The sequence below is a fragment of the Ascaphus truei genome, unplaced genomic scaffold, assembly GCF_040206685.1.
Source record: "Ascaphus truei isolate aAscTru1 unplaced genomic scaffold, aAscTru1.hap1 HAP1_SCAFFOLD_671, whole genome shotgun sequence".
In the NCBI taxonomy this organism is placed as follows: Eukaryota; Metazoa; Chordata; class Amphibia; order Anura; family Ascaphidae; genus Ascaphus; species Ascaphus truei.
This window is the reverse complement of record NW_027457004.1, coordinates 168,479-189,595: the sequence shown is the minus strand read 5'-3', so window position 1 is coordinate 189,595 and position 21,117 is coordinate 168,479. Positions and strand designations below refer to the sequence as shown.

Sequence of the window (21,117 nt, the reverse complement as noted above, 5' to 3'; positions counted from 1 at the left end):
ATAGCAGGTTTGTTTTTAAAGATGGGTCTTTGGGCACCTCAGCTTAGGACCGCAGCATACAACAGCATACATGAGTAAGGGCTGGTGGCAGGCAGGATGATGTTTTCACATCGGCATCAGCTCCCAATCAGTCATATGCAATCATACAGAGATGAAGGGAAACAATAGTGTTTTACCGGATAACACCAGATTTTATCAGGGAAACGTGTAAGAAATGTACTCACAATAACGGCCGTTAATCTACTGCCTAAAGAAATCCCTATGTGAATGTGCTCATTTAATATATTGTGAGTACATTTCTTACACATTTCCCTGATAAAATCTGGTGTTATCTGGTAAAACACTATTGTTTCCCTTCATCTCTGTATGATTGCATATGACTGATTGGGAGCTGATGCCGATGTGAAAACACCATCCTGCCTGCCACCAGCCCTTACTCATGTATGCTGTTGTATGCTGCGGTCCTAAGCTGAGGTGCCCAAAGACCCATCTTTAAAAACAAACCTGCTATTTTGAATCTTACATTTTGTAAGTAGGTTATCTACAAGAGCCAAGTTTCACAGTTTGACCCACATTTATTATAATATTGCACCATGATTATTTTTGTATTTTTTTCTGGGTGTTCCTGAGGATACTGCTCTTGTCCTGTCTGGTGCCTTCATCCTGGTGATATGTTCTGGTCTTCTGTGACATTGATCTCCCCCCCACCCTGAATAAAACACAGACACCCTGATTTCCCCCTCTCACTGTGAATAAAACACGGACCCCTGATCCTCCCTCACTCTGAATAAAACACGGACCCCCTGACTGAATAAAACACGGACCCCCTAATCCCCTCCCCCCCGACTGAATAAAACACCCCGTTCTCCGTTACCCCTCTAATTACCCCAGTCCCACAGAAGACGCGCCGTTACACTTTGTGTGCAAACAACGGTGTTTATTCACAATGCTGTGTCGAACACTGCGGATAAGCATCATAAAAATATCCAGTACATACTGTACACTGTAATATGGAGGCGATATATATATATATATATATATATATATATATATATATATATATATATATATATATATATATATTACAGTACTTTAACAATAAAAAATGGTGATTACATTCCAATTCCAAATGGAAACACTCTGACTTGCATGAACATTTTGTGTTTTTTTTTTATTTGTAAACATTAGCCTTTGAGATGTTTGAAATAGGTCCTATATTTCAGTTACATAGGTATATATATATATTTCAGTATGTACAGTACATAAAGATTTCGGATCCTTATTACTTCCGGGAACTTTTAATATACTGCTCCAGTATCTTCCTTAGTACCCTCTGCAGAAATAAAACACAAACAGACATCGGTTAGTAAAGAAGAAATCATACACATATATACAGTGTTATATACACACACACACACATATATACATATACATATACCTATCTAAGGAACCTATCTATGCATTATTTGTATGGGACAAGCACCCATTTCCAGTTTATGTGTGTGCCACCTGCCTATTTTTATGTTATTTAATACATATATATATACACACATACACACACACACACACACACACACAAGAAACCAACCTCATCCCTTCCCTCCTCCTCCTCTTATCTCTCCCCCACCTACATATCTCTCCTTCTCATCTCTCTCCCTCCCATCACTTTCCTTTAATACCTTACGATGTACCCAATTCTCTCCGCCTCTCTCCCCTCCCGCAGCGTTCCTACTTTCTCCTCACGCGCCAACTGACTTCCCTCACTCTGTGTAAACTTCACAGCTATCTGACTCCTTATCTGCCACCAGGCCATGTGCATTATAATGTCACCAGATACATAGCCTGCCAGGTGCAACACCCAGAGGCTGATGGGAGTGCGGGCGGCGAGTGGGTGAAAGGCAGAGGCGGGAGGGCGGCGAGTGGGTGAAAGGCAGAGGCGGGAGGGCGGGCGGCGGGTGAAAGGCAGAGGCGGAAGGGCGGGCGGCGGGTGAAAGGCAGAGGCGGAAGGGCGGGCGGCGGGTGAAAGGCAGAGGCGGAAGGGCGGGCAGGTAAAAGGCAGAGGCGGAAGGCCGGGTGGGTGAAAGGCAAAAGCGGGAGCGTGAAAGGCATCGGATGAAAGGCAGAAGCGGGAGTGCGGGCGGCGAGTGGGTGAAAGGCAGAGGCGGGAGGGTGGGCGGCGGGTGAAAGGCAGAGGCGGGAGGGTGGGTGAAAAGCAGAGGCGGGGCACGGGCGATGGGTGGAAGGGGCAGGGGGAGAAATCAGGGGTGGGGGGGAGAAGGCGGGGGGAAGGCAGGGGTGGGGGGGAAGGTAGGGGCGGGGGGGAGAAGTCAGGGGGGGGAGAAGACGGGGGGAGAAGGCGGGGGAAGGCAGGGGCGGGGGGAAGGTAGGGGTTGGGGGGGGGAAAGGCAGGGGTGGAGGAGGGGTGTCAGTGGGTCTGTCACTGTGTGTGTCAGTGTGTCTGTCACTGTATGTGTGCCACTGTGTGTCGGAGGGGGGGGCAAAAACGGAGCTGGGGGGGGCAAAAACGGAGCTGGGGAGGCAAAAACGGAGCTGGGGGATGGCAAAAATGGAGCTGGGGGGAGGCAAAAACGGAGCTGGGGGGAGGCAAAAACGGAGCTGGGAGCGAGGCAAAAACGGAGCTGGGGGGAGGCAAAAACGGAGCTGGGGGGAGGCAAAAATGGAACTGGGGGGCAAAAACAGAGCTTTGGGGGCAAAAACGGAGCTAGGGGGTGGCAAAAACGGAGCTAAGGGGGGGGGGCAAAAACGGTGCTGGGGGGCAAAAACGGAGCTGGGGAGGGGGGCAAAAACGGAGCTGGGGAGGGAGGCAAAAACGGAGCTGGGGAGGGGGGCAAAAACGGTTCTGGGGGGGCAAAAATGGAGCTGGGGAGGGGGGCAAAAATGGAGCTGGGGAGGGGGGCAAAAACGGAGCTGGGGAGGGGGGCAAAAACAGAGCTGGGGGGCAAAAACGGAGCGGGGGGGGCAAAAACGGAGCTGGGGGGGCAAAAACGGAGCTGGGGGGGCAAAAACGGAGCTGGGGGGCAAAAACGGTGCTGGTGGGGGGGGGGCAAAAACGGTGCTGGTGGGGGGGGCAAAAACGGTGCTGGTGGGGGGGGGCAAAAATGAATGGAGCTGGGGAGGGGGGCAAAAATGGAGCTGGGGAGGTGGCAAATACTCACACGTCTCAGTTAAACCCCCCCCCCCCCACCAGCAGCAACAGCCACCACCACCAGGGAGCATTTCCTCACATCAGGCGGCAGCAGCAGCGTGTCCGGGGGTTGGGGACCCCTGGGTTAGAGCGCTCCGGCCAATGAGAGCCATGGGAGGGTGGGACACACGGGGGGTGAGACACACCGGCCAATGAGAGCCGTGGGAGGGCGGGCGGACCGACTGACCAATCAAATGGTCTACAGGGACTCACAAACAACATTTTCAGTTTTATATATAGATATGTTTATGACTATAAAATATATTTGTTTTAATCTGGAAGGTACCAAATACCACTGACAGATGTTGGATTAACTGTTTTGTGGAAGGTTCATTTTTTCTTATATAGTGGTCTTGCTCTAAAATACAAACCTTTTGGATACAAGTTTTAGAAGTCATAAAGGAAATGACTGGTTTTAGTCTCCAGTTGGATCCTTTAGTGGTTGTGTTGGGTGCAGTAGATGTGGATAAAAGTATGTCCTTAAATCTAACTCCAGTTTCCTAATCACACATATACTATTAACCTCCGGATTGTGCATTCCTTGCAACTGGAAGAATGTATCAGCACCAGATATGACACAATGGTTGACCAGAGCACGGGAGACATGTGCTTTAGAGAGCTGTATGGGTATCTGGTTTCCTGTCTTATCTTATTTGGAAATACATAACGAGACCAGATGATGCTGGGAGTTAAAGTATGTGTTTTTTTTCCATATAAATGCATTTATATTTATTCTGAAATTAAGAGGTCTCAGATATGAAGATGGTGTCTTTTTTATTTTGTGGCAATGTCTAATTTTCTTACATAATTCTTAGATAATATATGAGCTATTGTGCGTGTGCGTGTGCGTGTGCGTGTGCGTGTAGGGGGTTATGGGTGGTAAAAATTTAGTAGTTATTAATAAGTTTTTTTTTTTCATGCTAGATTCAGTGTTTTAAATATGTAAGTATGTTATTCAGTGTTTTAAATATGTTATATATATTAATTCTTCTATGTATGTTTAATTATTGAATTAATATTGTTTCATATTATTTAAAAACAAATTAAAAGATTTAAAAAAATTATTTATATATATGTGTGTGTGTGATTGTGTGTGTTTATAACTGCACATTACATACTGTGTAGGTACGTTTACATATACAGCTGTATGAAGATGTTCATGGGGTGGTGCATATACTGTATACTGTATGTGAGTACATGTATGTATGTTGATATGTAAAATATACGTGGATGTGTGGTTGACATATTACATCATCAAACCTCGAAAGCAATTTAGCATTAAGCCAAATTCAATAGAAAGAAATCATGTAAAGGTCGCCCCGTTATTATTCGCTAAGGTGGAGTACACATTCTTTTCTATACCACAGCCATTAAGACATCAGTATATGAACTCCCCATTGCATCAAATGTCATAGATAGATAGATAGATACACAGGTGTGTGTGTGTGTGTGTGTGTGTGTGTGTGTGTGTGTGTGTGTGTGTATAATCACCTGCAGGAATTTAGCACTAAACCAAATTCTCTCTCTGTACTGAATGTCCTGTATATGTATTTATATATATATATATATATATATATATATATATATATATATATATATATATATATATATATTGTATTGCTTGACCTGAGGAAGAGAGCAGGACTCTCGGAAGCTTGTCCTATGACATAAATTGTTAGTCCAAATAAAAAAGGTATCACCTAATACTGAAGAACTCTTATTCTGCGCTATCATAACTGGACTAACACTGCTATTTCCGTTTTATTTATATATACATACACACACACACACACACACGCACGCACACGCACGCACGCACACACGTGGGAATTCTACACCTATGTAAGTGCAATATTGGAAGTGTGGTAATAAGAACCCTCGCTTGATCTGATTGGCTGGGCCTGGTATTTCCAGTGCGCGCCTGTCCCACTGACCTGTGATTCGTCCATCTGACTGAGAGAGGACGCTCTGCGCAGCTCCTGCAAGAACTGACCCCAGACATCCTCTGCGCTGCGCGGTGGGAAGAGCACGGAGCTCAGCAGCTCTGTCTCAGACTGACGGGGGGATTCCTGCAGGCTCTTCTTACCCATAAAGTGTCCTGGGGAAAGTCAGCGGAGAAGACACGGTCAGCGTATACTAACCTCTTCCCTGCCAGAGGGGCAAGCAACACATTGCAGAGCAGTATAAGAAAGCGCAGAGAGATATCATAACACGCAGAGAGATATCATAACACGCAGAGCGATATCATAACACGCAGAGCGATATCATAACACGCAGAGCGATATCATAACACGCAGAGCGATATCATAATACGCAGAGCGATATCATAACACGCAGAGCGATATAATAACACACAGAGCGATATCATAACACGCAGAGCGATATCATAACACGCAGAGCGATATCATAATACGCAGAGCGATATCATAACACGCAGAGCGATATCATAACACGCAGAGCGATATCATAACACGCAGAGCGATATCATAACACGCAGAGAGATATCATAACACGCAAAGAGATATCATAACACGCAGAGCGATATAATAACACGCAGAGAGATATCACAACACGCAGAGAGATATAATAACACGCAGAGAGATATCATAACACGCAGAGAGATATCATAACACGCAGAGAGATATCATAACACGCAGAGCGATATAACAACACGCAGAGAGATATCATAACACGCAGAGAGATATAATAACACGCAGAGAGATATCATAACACGCAGAGAGATATCATAACACGCAGAGAGATATCATAACACGCAGAGAGATATCATAACACGCAGAGCGATATAATAACACGCAGAGAGATATCATAACACGCAGAGAGATATCATAACACGCAGCGAGATATCATAACACCAGAGAGATATAACACGCATAGAGATACTGCTGCGGCAGAGTTTATTCGAGCATTTGCCCGTTCTCTGCTGCAGCAGTAGCCTGGCGCGCGCCCGAGAGTGACGGGCGCGCGCCGAAGCAGCGGAAGAGCGCCCTCCGATCGGGGCGCTCTCCCTACCGCTGCCGGGTCCGCCGGGTCCCCCGGAACCCCCTGCCGCTATCCCGCGATCGCGGGACACCAGGGCTCCCTCGGGGAGCCCCTGGACGCGCGTGCAGGGGGCGCACGCTCCCGATGACGCGTGACCGCGCGTCTATGACGCGCGGCACGCCGAGGGGCAGCCACTAGCAAGCCGGGAGATTTCCCGGCTTGCGGTACCGACCACACTCGGATAAAGTGTGTCGGTACTGTATCATAACACGCAGAGAGATATAATAATAACACGCAGAGAGATATAATAACACGCACAGATATAATAACACGCAGAGATATAATAACACGCAGAGAGATATAATAACACGCAGAGATATAATAATAACACGCAGAGATATAATAACATGCAGAGATATAATAATAACACGCAGAGATATCATAACACGCAGAGATATAATAACACGAAAAAGATATAATAACACGCAGAGAGATATAATAACACGCAGAGAGATATCATAACACGCAGGGAGATATAATAACACATAGAGATATAATAACACGCAGAGCGGTATAATGACACGCTGAGCGATATAATAACACGCAGAAATAGAACCCCACCCGCTCTGCAGGTATATGAAGAACTGGGGTGCACTAGTGTTATAATAAATGGAGAGAAAGAAAGATTTAGATATTGCTACAGTACCAGAGATGGGGCAATACCCAAGAACCCATTAAACTGCACTCACCTCTAGTTATTGAGTACTGTATTGTATCAGATACCAACAAGACAAGCTAGGGATTGATCACCGTTTTAGCCAGATAAGAGAACATATAATCCCCCCTAATATATCCACTTGGAATATTGAAAATGTAAAAAACTTTATTGGAAAATATCCTAAAATAAATGGGGGTAAATTAGCACAGATATGAATTTACACACTGTACAAGCATTAAAAAGGCTATCATGTAAGATGCCCGGGAGGCTTCCTAGGGGTGGAAATAATGTTCACTAGGTTAGATCTCCCGATCTTAGTGATGTTATGATGTCTGTTTGATTAAGTGCCAGACACTCTATATTGCTTGATGTATGTAACTATGTATGTAATGAGTACAGTACTCGTAGTGGAGTGATCAAGTAATATTGTCCGCTTAATTAGGTTAGATCAGTATACAAATTACTTAGCAGGGTCAGGCAATTCGAACCATCGCTTGGTGCTCGCTGTCATGATGACGTCATCATGTGTCTCCCTCGAAAAAGCAAGCGCGAAACGTACGTCGGGGGACACGTGATGACGCCATTCCAAAGGCAGTCTCGGCAATAGCAGCAAGGCCTAGCCGTCGGTGTCCCGGTATGTTATCCATACAATAACGGATGAAAGCGATGACCGCGAGAGATCCTCCTGAGTGGTCTGCAGGCATTTATAGCGTGGCCATTAATAAAGGTGGTATGAAATGTGAGATACATAATACTCATTTGTATGTGTGGAAGGCAAGGACTTGTAACAATAACAATCTCCGCAATATGAAGAGATCGAGTCCATAAAACATTCACACTGGCTGCTCATTTATAGAAATGAATTGGAAATATTATTCTGTGGCTTGCATGCCAAGAGATATTTTCTATGGCTAATACGTGTGAATGATACAGACACACTTCCGGGGCTGGGATTACGCGAGGCTGTTCTTATACAGATCCTGGTCACCCAGACGCATTTTTTTGTCTCTAAGTGCCCCTGAAACACCTACCTTGTCCTACGATTACCGATCACAGCCCAATATCAAGCAATTGTGAGGACTCGGGGGTCACGACGGTCGCAGCGTGACCTCCCCTCACCTCTTTCTGCTGCCGCTGCTGTGCGGCTCCGTCCTCGCCGCTCACGTCCGACCTCCGTAGTGAGGGGGTTTCCCCGTCGGGCTGCCACTGCTCCGCGTGTGGGTGATGCTTGGGCGCCTGCCATTGCCCCTGTGCGCGCATCCCCACCCGTTACGGAGCGCGTGCCGGCACAAGTTCATTTATTCACTCTTGCAGTGAAGCCACGCCCCCCCGCCCACGCGCTGGTTATCAGTTAAATCTAAACCTTACCACCTGGCGGCCTATTATGGGGACCAATCCTGGACAGCTCCTCGGGCTCCTCCAGGCCTGCCTCCGCTACCCATTGGTCAGCCACAGTACTTAATATCTGTCCTACCTCTCTCACATCGCTCGACATAGTCTCTGCTACGGACGTCTATTCTGGCTCTCCCTTTGTCTTCATGTATTCAGGATGCGACCCGGCTTGGCGGACGTTCCTATCTGGCTCTAGCCCCAGCCTCCCTCTTGACCTTGCAGCTTCTATCATCCCTCGACCACAGCTTGGACCTCGACCTCCCGGATCTCTCTCTCTCCCCGACCTTGGCTAACGGGAACGACTTCGTCTCTTCTGTACCGGTACCGGCAAGTATTGCTATACCTTTTCACACCTGGCCTGGCAACGCCAAAACACCACACTCTGGACACACTCCTTCTGCTGCGTCCCCACCTCAGTATAAGGGACGAGTCTGGTCTGCGGGCAGCACCGGCGTAACATTATGTCGAGCCCACAAGACACAGACCAGACTGACATGGCTTCCATGATGACGGCCATGTATGAACAAGTCCAGGCCCTAACTGACCAAATGGCTCTCCTCACTCAACAGGTACAGGACCTTTCATTTCAGGCACCACCTGTGGCCGCACCGCCACTGTCGCCAGAACCAGTAACCGCCGCGACCTCAGGCCCAAAGATCCCAGCACCTAAACCGTATACGGGGGATCCGCACGCCTGTCGCGGTTTTCACAATCAATGCGAGATCCAGTTTGAGATGGCTCCACAGCAGTACTCCACTGGTCGCAAGAAAGTGGCATATGTGTACAGCCTGCTTACAGGGAAAGCACTGGCATGGGCCTCCCCAATTTGGGAACTACATCCCGAAATCACCTGCGATTACGCGGCCTTTAGACGAGACTTTTGACAGGTCTTTCTATACTCCCGCACGCCAAGAAACTGCCTCTGACTGTTTGCTTGAGCACAGGGATATCGTTCCGTGGCCCAGTACGCCTTGGAATTCAGGACTATAGCAGCTGAGACACGATGGGACCAGGAGGCTTTAGTCTCAGTCTTCTGGCGAAGCTTAATGGATTCCGTGAAGGACGAACTCACCTCACAACCCAGGCCAGGGCTTCTGGAGGAACTCATCTCCCAAGCCAATCGAGTGGATCAGCGCCTTCAGGTATGCCACGCTCAGCGCCAGCATCCCCAATTTATGCCCTTCTGTGCTCCTTTTCCCAGATTCTCTCCCACCACAGGACCTGCTGTCTCCCCGCTACCCACTCTGGAGGCTCCGGAGCCGATGCAACTTGGAGTCCAGCGTCCCCGGACACCGATACAGCAAGCTCACAAAGCCGGTGGATTATGTTATTAATGCGGATCCTCCGAGCATCTGGTCCGTGAATGTCCACTACGCCCGGGAAACGTCCAAACCCAGTGAGTACGAAGGGGCTCTCCCTGGGTGCTAAATCTCCTTGTCCCCTTTCCAGGAAGGAACTTCCCAAAAAGTTGAACATTCCCGTCTCTCTCTCGGGTCCTACCTTCCGCACCTCCACTGCAGCATTTATCGATTCCGGTGCGGGAGGAAATTTCGTGGACCAAACCTTCTCTGAACAGAACCAGATTCCACTCGTTAGGAAGAAGTCTCCCGTTGCCTTGGTCGGGATCGACGACCGTCCACTCACCCCGGCATACATTTCTTTGGAGACTTGCGCCATCACCCTTTCCTCTCATTCCCACAAGGTGACCTTGGCCTTTGATGTAATCCACGCTCCCGGAACTCCAGTCACCCTTGGCTTACCTTGCTTGCAGAAGCACAATCCTCACATCAACTGGACATCCCAAGATCCTATTACCTGGAGGTCAAGGTCAGAGGAGCTATCTCCACCAGCCGTACTTCCGCCTCGACTGCTGGCCAATACATCCAACCCTAAAGGAGGTTTACCCGCTCCGTATGCTGGTTTTCTGGATGTCTTCAGCAAGACCCAATCCGAACTACTACCTCCCCACAGACCTTACGATTGTCTGATAGACTTGGTACCTGGATACACATTGCCCAAATCCAAATCCTACCCCTTCTCTCTACCTGAGACGGAAGCCATGAATGAATATATCCGTGAGAACCTAAAGCGGGGCTTTATACGGCACTCCAATTCGCCCGCGGGAGCTGGATTCTTTTTCGTCAAGAAAAGGGACGGTACTCTCAGACCGTGTATAGACTACCGGGGACTGAACTGCATCACGGTGAAGAACCGATACCCACTTCCACTCCTCTCTGAACTATTCGACAGACTTCAAGGTGCTAACCTGTTCTCCAAGCTTGACCTTTGCGGGGCGTATAATCTTATTCGCATTCGGGAGGGCGACGAATGGAAGACCGCCTTCAACACCCGTAGCGGCCACTACGAGTATCTCGTGATGCCCTTCGGTTTATGCAACGCTCCGGCAGTTTTTCAGGACTTTATCAACGACATCTTTCGGGATGTCCTTAACCGTTTTGTAATTGTTTATCTGGATGACATCCTTATTTTTTCCAAGAATCTACAGGATCATATCATTCATACCAAGTTTGTACTCTCCCGCCTCTGAGAGAACCGATTGTTTGCCAAGATGGAGAAATGTCTCTTTCACCAGTCTACCACCTCTTTTCTTGGGTATATTATTTACAACACGGGATTGGCCATGGACCCAGAGAAACTTAAAGCCGTAATAGATTGGCCGCAACCCGACTCCCTCAAGTCTATTCAGCGGTTCCTAGGCTTTTCCAATTATTACCGGAAGTTTATTCGTAACGTCTCCACCATCATCGCCCCGATCATGGCACTGACCCAAAAAGGAGCTAATCCTTCATCTTGGTTTCCTGAGGCAGTCACAGCTTTTGAAACACTGAAACAAGCTTTTGTCTCAGCTCCCGTCCTTCGATACCCAGACACCAATTTTTCTTTCACCCTAGAGGTAGACGCTTCGGACTGCGGGGCCGGCGCTGTCCTATCCCAAAGATTTTCTCCCCAGGATAAACTTCACCCGTGCGTTTTTTTCTCGAAGAAGTTTTCCCCAGCTGAGAGGAACTATGATGTGGGAAATAGAGGACTTTTGGCCGTCAAGTTGGCTCTTCAGGAATGGAGGCATCTGAGGGGTCAAAAGAGCCGTTCACTATTCTCACGGACCACAAAAATCTTTTATACATCGAGAATGCCCGCTGCTTAGGTCCCCGCCAAGCCCGCTGGTCGTTATTTTTCTCCAGGTTTAATTTTATTTTGTCTTACATTCCCGGCACTAAGAACTTCAAGGCGGATGCTCTCTCTATTCCGGAGATTCTGGAATGGGGGCATGCTTCCCGTCCGGCAGGAAACCCAGGCTACAAGAAGACTTTGGATCTCATCCGTCGCACCTTTTGGTGGCCCAATATGGCCAAATCCATCCTTGAATTTACCCGGGCCTGTCCGGTATGGGCACGCAATAAGATTCCTCGACAGAGACCCCATGGTCTTCTTTTGCCCTTATCCATCCCGGAGCGCCCCTGGTCCCACATATCCATGGACTTTATTGTCGAATTGCCTAGGTCGAATGGCATGACCACCATTCTAGTAGTGGTGGATCGGTTTTCCAAGATGGCACATCTTATTCCTCTCAAAGGATTACCCTCCTCACCCGCCCTAGCCGATATTTTCTCCAAAGAAGTTTTCCGGATCCATGGCATTCCCACATCCATCGTATCGGATCGTGGCTCTCAGATTCTGGAGGACCTTCACCAGAAGACTGGGCATTGCTTCCTCCTTCTCTTCGGGTTATCACCCTCAGTCTAATGGACAGACCGAGAGGGTCAATCAATCTCTCGAGAAGTATTTAAGGTGCTTCGTCTCTGACTCCCAGGATGACTGGGTGGAATTGCTTTCCTGGGCTGAGTATGCCTTTAATTCCTCCAGGAATGAATCCACTGGGGAGACACCTTTCTTTATTAATTACGGCTTTCACCCGGCTCGCCTGCCTATTTCCAATATCTCCTCTGGAGTTCCAGCAGTGGATGAACACATCTCCCACCTACAGGACTCTTGGGCTAGAATTCAATCAGCACTTCAAAGGTCCTCCCTGTCTTCTAAAGTCCAGGCTGACCGCCGTCGCCGACCTGCACCCAACTACTTAAATTGGTTGAATGAATATTCGGAATCAGGGTCTGTCTCACCGGCAGCTCATGGCTAGGACATCTCTCCACTCCCACATACTAACAATGTGTTAGCACCAGGAGCCAAGCGCAGCAGAGACAATAGATGTGGTTTGTATATCTTCTTATCAAACTCATCACATTCACATGCTATAACCCAAGGGGGCTCAACTTCAGTCCTCAAGCCCACCCCCAAACAGGTCAGGTTTTCAGGATATCCCAGCTTCAGCACAGGTTGCTCAATTAGTCCTTGCATTAGCACAGTTGGCTCAATCAGTTTCTGCTTCAGCACAGGTGGCTCAATCAGTCCCTTCTTCAGCACAGGTGGCTCAATCAGTCCCTGCTTCAGCACAGGTGGCTCAATCAGTCCCTGCTTCAGCACAGGTTGCTCAATCAGTCCCTGCTTCAGCACAGGTTGCTCAATCAGTCCCTGCTTAAGCACAGGTGACTCAATCAGACTCTGGTTCAGCCCGGGTGGCTCAATCAGACGCTCAGTGAGCCTCTGATTGAGCCACCTCTGCTGAAGCTGTGACTGATTTAGCCACCTGTGATGAAGCAGGGGTATCCTGAAAACCGGACCTGTTGGGGGGACTTGAAACCTCCTGGTATAAACCTTAAAAAGCATTTGAATAATAGATTGTACGTGACTGTCACGCTGGGGAGCGTTTTGGAAACAGCCAGACTAGAGGATGGGAAACACCGTTGGGATGAGTGAGGTCACGGAATATCTGTTATTCATACGCGTGTGTGGGGTTTATAGCGTGAGTGTGCGATACTTACACTGTGAGAACATATACAAGCAATATCACACCATTGGCTCTTTCTTGCGCTTGTCTACTGTTGCTAACACACACACACACACACACACACAAACACATAAATACACACACACACATATATATATATGTGTGTGTGTATTTATATATATGTGTGTGTATTTATATATATATATGTGTGTGTGTTATACACACACAGAGAAATACCGCAATCAGAACAACCGTTACCAATAAATGATATCTAAAGCCAAAAAATATCCCTATAAATAAAATCGGGACTGGTGGTGCTAAGGGGCAGAATAAATATCACAAACACAAAGAAACAAAGAAACCCCTAAAAAAGCACTCAGACATATCTTACAAATAATACAACGAAAGATGTGATTTGTATAATCCAAAAAAAGTAATTTTGAATGAAACACATCTAACACAACAAGAAAAACTAAAATGACACGCATGAAAACATCTGTTAGACTGTTTCTTTGTGTTTGTGATGTGTGTGTATGTCGGTGGGTGTGTCGTGTGTGTGGTTAAGTTATGGTGGGTAAAAAAAGTGACAAAAACCTCCACAGCTTCAAAAATGAAGCTATGGCTACTGGCTATGCATAACATATATAAACGCATTCTTATATACACACACACCTTTATATACACCTACAGTATACACGCACACACACACACACACACACACAGAAACAAACATATATAAACACAAACCTATATCCACACACACACAGAAAAACAGACACACAGAAACATATATAAACACACAAACATATATAAACACACACACACACACATGCAGTATACATAGACACAAGATGTCACTCTCCTGTCACTGTCACTCTGCTGTCACTGTCACTCTACTGTCACTGTCACTCTGCTGTCCCTGTCACTCTCCTGTCCCTGTCACTCTCCTGTCACTATCACTCTCCTGTCACTATCACTCTCCTGTCACTATCACTCTCCTGTCACTCACTCTGCTGTCACTGTCACTCTCATGTCACTGTCAAGCTCCTGTCCCTGTCCTGTCACTGTCACTCTGCTGTCCCTTTCGAGTCACTGCCACTCTGCTGTCCCTGTCACTCTGCTGTCACTGTCCTGTCACTCTGCTGTCACTGTCACTCTGCTGTCCCTGTCCTGTCACTGTCACTCTGCTGTCCCTGTCCTGTCACTCTGCTGTCCCTGTCCTGTCACTGTCACTCTGCTGTCCCTGTCACTGTCACGCTGCTGTCCCTGTCCTGTCACTCTGCTGTCCCTTTCGAGTCACTGCCACTCTGCTGTCCCTGTCACTCTGCTGTCACTGTCCTGTCACTCTGCTGTCCCTGTCCCTCTGCTGTCACTGTCCTGTCACCATGCTGTCCCTGTCCTGTCACTGTCACTCTGTTGTCCCTGTCCTGTCACTCTGCTGTCCCTGTCCTGTCACTGTCACTCTGCTGCCCCTGTCCTGTCACTGTCACTCTGCTGTCCCTGTCCTGTCACTCTGCTGTCCCTGTCCTGTCACTCTGCTGTCCCTGCCCTGTCACTGCCACTCTGCTGTCCCTGTCCTGTCACTGTCACTCTGCTGTCCCTGTCCTGTCACTCTGCTGTCCCTGTCCTGTCACTCTGCTGTCCCTGTCCTGTCACTGTCACTCTGCTGCCCCTGTCCTGTCACTGTCACTCTGCTGTCCCTGTCCTGTCACTCTGCTGTCCCTGTCCTGTCACTCTGCTGTCCCTGCCCTGTCACTGCCACTCTGCTGTCCCTGTCCTGTCACTGCCACTCTGCTGTCCCTGTCCTGTCACTCTGCTGTCCCTGTCCTGTCACTCTGCTGTCCCTGTCCTGTCACTCTGCTGTCACTCTGCTGTCCCTGCCAATGTCCTGTCACTGTCACTCTGCTGTCCCTGTCCTGTCACTGTCACTCTGCTGTCCCTGTCCTGTCACTGCCACTCTGCTGTCCCTGTCACTCTGCTGTCCCTATCCTGTCACTGCCAATGTCCTGTCCCTGTCCTGTCACTAAGGTTAAAGAAAATGTAATGTTATGTTAATATTAGGAAACAAGTTATAATATTTGAGTGTGTGTGTGTATGTATGTATGTATGTATGTATGTATCTATATATATATATATATATATATATATATATATATATATATATATATATATATATATATATATATATATATATATATAGCCACTATCATTATCCTGAGACCCAGTTATTGTAAATGCGACATTTAGTAATAATGAGGTCTTTTATTGCAGTTTCATTGGATCTTTCAGCAGCCGTAATAACGAGTGGTGCTGAGTCTCACTTGGAACTGAATCTTTAGCTGTCAATCATTACATGATATAAACATTTCTACTATAAAAACAGGACGGGTGAGGCACACAATCCCTGTCCCCTTGTCTCCCTGTGCCTCAATCACAACAATGAGATGGCCAGCTTTATGGACATGGCACAACCCCATGTATAGCGCTACAGACACTGTCAGCGATATAAGAGAATATATTATATTTCAATATTCCTTGCACTTTACAAAAAGCTTTTTTTTTAACTGGTTTGCTTTGTGTGTCAAGTGTTAATTCTAATCTTATCGAGCAATTGTTGTCCTTCCCCATCAGCTCTTTGGCTAGTGACCACATAATTATTTAAAAGGAAACAGAGGGGGGGAAAGGGAGCCGGGTTCAACCGCTTCCCGGCAAATACACATCGCTTCTAAACCGGAAATAACCTCCAGAGCATTTGGGGACCAAGGAGAGCGTAGCAGTTCCAAAAAACCCAAAGAAAATACTTGTCTGAGTTTTAACAAATAGTGCCAGCCGACATTTAACCCATTAAACACGTCCCTGTCATTAGGTCACTTTGCCCCTATGTGAGAATGTTCCTTTAACCCATTAAACACGTCCCTGTCATTAGGTCACTTTGCCCCTACGTGGGACTGACCCTTTAACCCATTAAACACGTCCCTGTCATTAGGTCCCTTTGCTCCTACGTGGGACTGACCCTTTAACCCATTAAACACGTCCCTGTCATTAGGTCACTTTGCCCCTACGTGGGGCTGACCATTTAACCCATTAAACACGTCCCTGTCATTAGGTCACTTTGCCCCTACGTGGGACTGACCCTTTAACCCATTAAACACGTCCCTGTCATTAGGTCCCTTTGCTCCTACGTGGGACTGACCCTTTAACCCATTAAACACGTCCCTGTCATTAGGTCACTTTGCCCCTACGTGGGACTGACCCTTTAACCCATTAAACACGTCACTGTCATTAGGTCACTTTGCTCCTACGTTGGACTGACCCTTTAACCCATTAAACACGTCCCTGTCATTAGGTCACTTTGCCCCTACGTGGGACTGACACTTTAACCCATTAACCAAGTCCCTGTCATTAGGTCACTTTGCCCCTACGTGGGGCTGACCATTTAACCCATTAAACACGTCCCTGTCATTAGGTCACTTTGCTCCTACGTGGGACTGACCATTTAACCCATTAAACACGTCCCTGTCATTAGGTCACTTTGCCCCTACGTGGGACTGACCCTTTAACCCATTAAACACGTCACTGTCATTAGGTCACTTTGCTCCTACGTTGGACTGACCCTTTAACCCATTAAACACGTCCCTGTCATTAGGTCACTTTGCCCCTACGTGGGACTGACACTTTAACCCATTAAACACGTCCCTGTCATTAGGTCACTTTGCTCCTACGTGGGACTGACCTTTTAACCCATTAAACACGTCCCTGTCATTAGGTCACTTTGCCCCTATGTAAGAATGTTCCTTTAACCCATTAAACACGTCCCTGTCATTAGGTCACTTTGCCCCTACGTGGGACTGACCCTTTAACCCATTAAACACGTCCCTGTCATTAGGTCACTTTGCCCCTATGTGGGACTGACCCTTTAACCCATTAAACGCGTCCCTGTCATTAGGTCACGTTGCCCCTACGTGGGACTGTCCCTTTAACCCATTAAACACGTCCCTGTCATTAGGTCACTTTGCTCCTACGTGGGACTGTCCCTTTAACCCATTAAACACGTCACGGTCATTAGGTCACTTTGCCCCTACGTGGGACTGACACTTTATCCCATTAAACACGTCCCTGTCATTAGGTCACTTTGCTTCTACGTGGGACTGACCATTTAACCCATTAAACACGTCCCTGTCATTAGGTCACTTTGCCCCTATGTGAGAATGTTCCTTTAACCCATTAAACACATCCCTGTTATTTGGTCACTTTGCCCCTACGTGGGACAGACATTTTAACCCATTAAACACGTCCCTGTCATTAGGTCACATTGCTCCTACGTGGGACTGACCATTTAACCCATTAAACACGTCCCTGTCATTAGGTCACTTTGCCCCTACGTGGGACTGACCCTTTAACCCATTAAACACGTCCCTGTCATTAGGTCACTTTGCTCCTACGTGGGACTGACCCTTTAACCCATTAAACACGTCCCTGTCATTAGGTCACTTTTCCCCTACGTGGGGCTGCCCTATTACTGAATAACTTACCTACTGCCCACTGGTGGCCGCCTCTTGGCAGTACGTTGAATTTTCCCTGTTTGGACGCTTCCTCTGAGAACTCCGCGCTGACGGAGAGCGACACGAGGGAGAAGAAGAACAGGTGAGCGAGTAACCCGTGCTGCAGCATCCGAGTGAGACGCATCGCTGGCATGTCCCCGCACAGGGTCTCTGAGATGCTCTGTCTGGGGGATGTCTCTGAGGCGCTTAGTTTGGGGGATGTCTCTTAGACACTTAGTTTGGGGGATGTCTCTGAGACGCTTAGTTTGGGGGATGTCTCTGAGATGCTGTGTCTGGGGATGTCTCTGAGGCTCTCTGTCTGGGGATGTCTCTGAGGCGCTCTGTCTGGGGATGTCTCTGAGATGCTCAGTTTTGTGGAAAGTCCCTGAGACGCTCTGTCTTTGAAATGCTCAGTTTGGAGGATGTCTCTAAGATGCTCAGTATGGGGGAAGTCTCTGAGATGCTCAGCCTGCGGGATGTCTCAGCCTGGGGATGTCTCAGCCTGCGGGATGTCTCAGCCTGCGGGATGTCTCAGCCTGCGGGATGTCTCAGCCTGCTGGAAGTCTCCTTCTCTCTCTCCTTCTCTCTGATCTCCTGAGGTTATATAGTGTGAGTTCTGGGAGGGAGTTGTATGATGAATAACACACGTGTCTTGTAGTTACGCACACAGGGGCTGTGTGCAGGGTTTAACTCTGTGCTGTCTGGTCTCGGAGCCTGGCAGGTGGACGCAGAGATGTTGATATACATGAAGGAGCCAGGATTTAGTGCAACAGGTGCAGCTGTGACCTCACAGGGCAGATGTGAAAGGTGTATAACGTAACCTCTGTACTGCTGCTACGCATTGCAGAGCCATGTGATAACACGCAGCAGAGCCATGTGATAACACGCAGAGCCATGTGATAACACGCAGAGCCATGTGATAACACGCAGAGCCATATGATAACACGCAGAGCCATGTGATAACACGCAGAGCCATGTGATAACAAGCAGAGCCATGTGATAACACGCAGAGCCATGTGATAACACGCAGAGCCATGTAATAACACGCAGAGTATGTAATAACACGCAGAGCTGTAATAACAAGCAGAGCCATGTAATAACACGCAGAGCATGTGATAACAAGCAGAGCATGTGATAACACGCAGAGCATGTGATAACACGCAGAGCCATGTAATAACACGCAGAGCATGTGATAACACGCAGAGCATGTAATAACACGCAGAGCATGTGATAACAAGCACAGCATGTGATAACACGCAGAGCCATGTAATAACACGCAGAGCATGTGATAACACGCAGAGCCATGTAATAACACACAGAGCAATGTAATAACTCACAGAGCAATGTAATAACTCACAGAGCAATGTAATAACACGCAGAACCATGTAATAACACGCAGAGCATTTGATAACACGCAGGGCATGTAATAACACGCAGAGCCATGTGATAACACGCAGAGCCATGTAGCTATGCACTACGATCATTTTTGAAAATTATTTTGTACATCAAATGTTTTGTTGTCAAAACTTTCCCAAAATCAGTCTGCGCTCCCCCTGCCTACTCTTCCCCTCTGCTTGCGCCCCCCCTTATCTAGTGTCCAGCATCCTCTGATGTCACGACATACGTCACGTGACCCCGCGGCAGCATTAGACGCGTCGCTGGAAGCCGCGCGCTCCCCGGCATTTCATTTAAATTCCTTGGGGAAGAACGCGGGGCCTCTGTAACCACCGCTCCCCCCCGCCAATCTTACGCCCCCCCAGTTTGTGCACCCCTGAGTTACTCAACCCTATTTATACTGCGTTAAGGCCTCAGAGACACACAACCCCTGACAAAGAGGAACAAGTCTCCTTGAAACGCGTAGTATCCCTGATTGGCCTGCACCTGTGGGGTGAATTGGAGCTGTCCTGAGTAAGTGGTGCTGGAGTGTGGGAGCCGATCGGAGCTTTCGGAGGTCCGCCCTATTGGTGACGTCAGGAAGACAAGACGTCCCGACGAAATCACGCAACCGCGTGACGCGGACGTGCGCCGGCTGTACGCACTGATGGAGAAGGATCGAGGAGACGCGTCGGAGCACCGCAAATGCTGACGGCAGCCCTGCTTCTCCCACAGGGATCCTATACACAATTGTGGGCTGTGTACCCACGGACGTCTGAGAGTGTTTTTAATCCTTTTTTTTGTGTCTATTAAAATACAGACTTCACTATGAGTTTCGCGGTCTTTTAGCACTTTTTGGACCTTTTGGGTTGGATCTAATAAGAAGAGAGCGGCATTCTCACAGTCGGACTGAATTCTTCTATGTATGTGTATGTGGTCTGTGGGGATTTTGAATTTGGATTTATTCCATTACTAAGTCTCAGATTATTCTGGCATTCACCACGTACAGGTATTGTTATGAGCGCAACTCATTATGATGTCACCTGTATGATGTCAGGTGCAAGATCTATAGCCTACTTAGTATAACACCCAATGGCCGACTTGCCACACAGACAAATATTCTGGTATATATATATATATATATATATATATATATATATATATATATATATATATATCTCTAAGGACGTCTGCAACAGCCGGAATGCCTCCTGAAGGAGAGGCGTAAGTGGCGACTGAGTCAACGACTGAGGCACAGATTGATCCACCTGTGCTGAAGCAGGGATATTCTTCAAACCTGACCTGTTGGTGGCCCGTGAGGACTGGAGTTGGCCACTCCTGATCTAAAACGTTGTAAATATGGGATACAGCAGCTATGGCGCTTGGTATTGAGAAAGCCGTGGGTGATACTGGCAGTAAATTACCCTTTTTCAAGAGAATATATAACTATTTTACTGAGTATTTTTGTCATATTAGAAGTGGCATTGGGCTTTTGTGTTCTTTTTTTTATGCATCCGCCACGCTCAGTAGCCCTCCTTTTTGCCACTTATATACATATATTTTTGTGGGGGCTCAGGGGTTCCAAAAATGAGCTTCTTGGGGTTCTGTGTGTTGAGTAATAATACTGATAATACAATATTAAATAGTAATAATACTATTACTGGTAAAACAATTAATTGTAAGATCTGTGGGCCAGAGACCTATGCCTGAAATCTCTACACACTGTCCCAGGTATGTTATCAGTAAGTATAATGTCACATCATTATTAAGTTTATATATATATATAAACACACATATTTATATATATACACACATATACTATAATACTTTCAGAATTACAATGAAGTACTACGGTGAAATAATTAATATTGTACAGCGCTGCCAATTATTATAATGATATCGGGGTTATAAATATACATATATTTCTCAGAATATATTTCGATTTGAGTGAGGACCACATCTTTTTTTTGTAATCTATAATGTATTATTTATGTAGAGATTGCATTATACAGTGTCCCGC

General features: G+C 47.3%; 1 protein-coding gene across 1 annotated transcript; it reads right to left on the bottom strand.

Moving 5' to 3' along the window:
* Positions 1–1,152: 1,152 nt before the first annotated feature.
* Positions 1,153–18,291, bottom strand: LOC142485938 (bombesin-like). Its single transcript, XM_075584604.1, has 4 exons — positions 18,243–18,291; positions 17,715–18,209; positions 5,140–5,303; positions 1,153–1,333 (listed from the first exon to the last, which is right to left on the bottom strand). The coding sequence occupies exons 2-4, from the start codon at positions 17,875–17,877 to the stop codon at positions 1,283–1,285; spliced, it is 378 nt and encodes a 125-aa protein (XP_075440719.1). The 5' UTR covers positions 17,878–18,209; positions 18,243–18,291; the 3' UTR covers positions 1,153–1,282.
* Between the last annotated feature and the right edge of the window lie 2,826 nt (positions 18,292–21,117).

Coding starts and splice junctions, on each gene's coding strand:
- LOC142485938 (XM_075584604.1), bottom strand. CDS start 17,877: ATGCCAGCGATGCGTCTCACTCGGATGCTGCAGCACGGGTTACTCGCT. Junction 5,304..17,714: donor CGGCCACCAGTGGGCAGTAG/GTAAGTTATTCA, acceptor GACTTTCCCCAG/GACACTTTATGGGTAAGAAG. Junction 1,334..5,139: donor GTCAGATGGACGAATCACAG/GTCAGTGGGACA, acceptor TTATTTCTGCAG/AGGGTACTAAGGAAGATACT.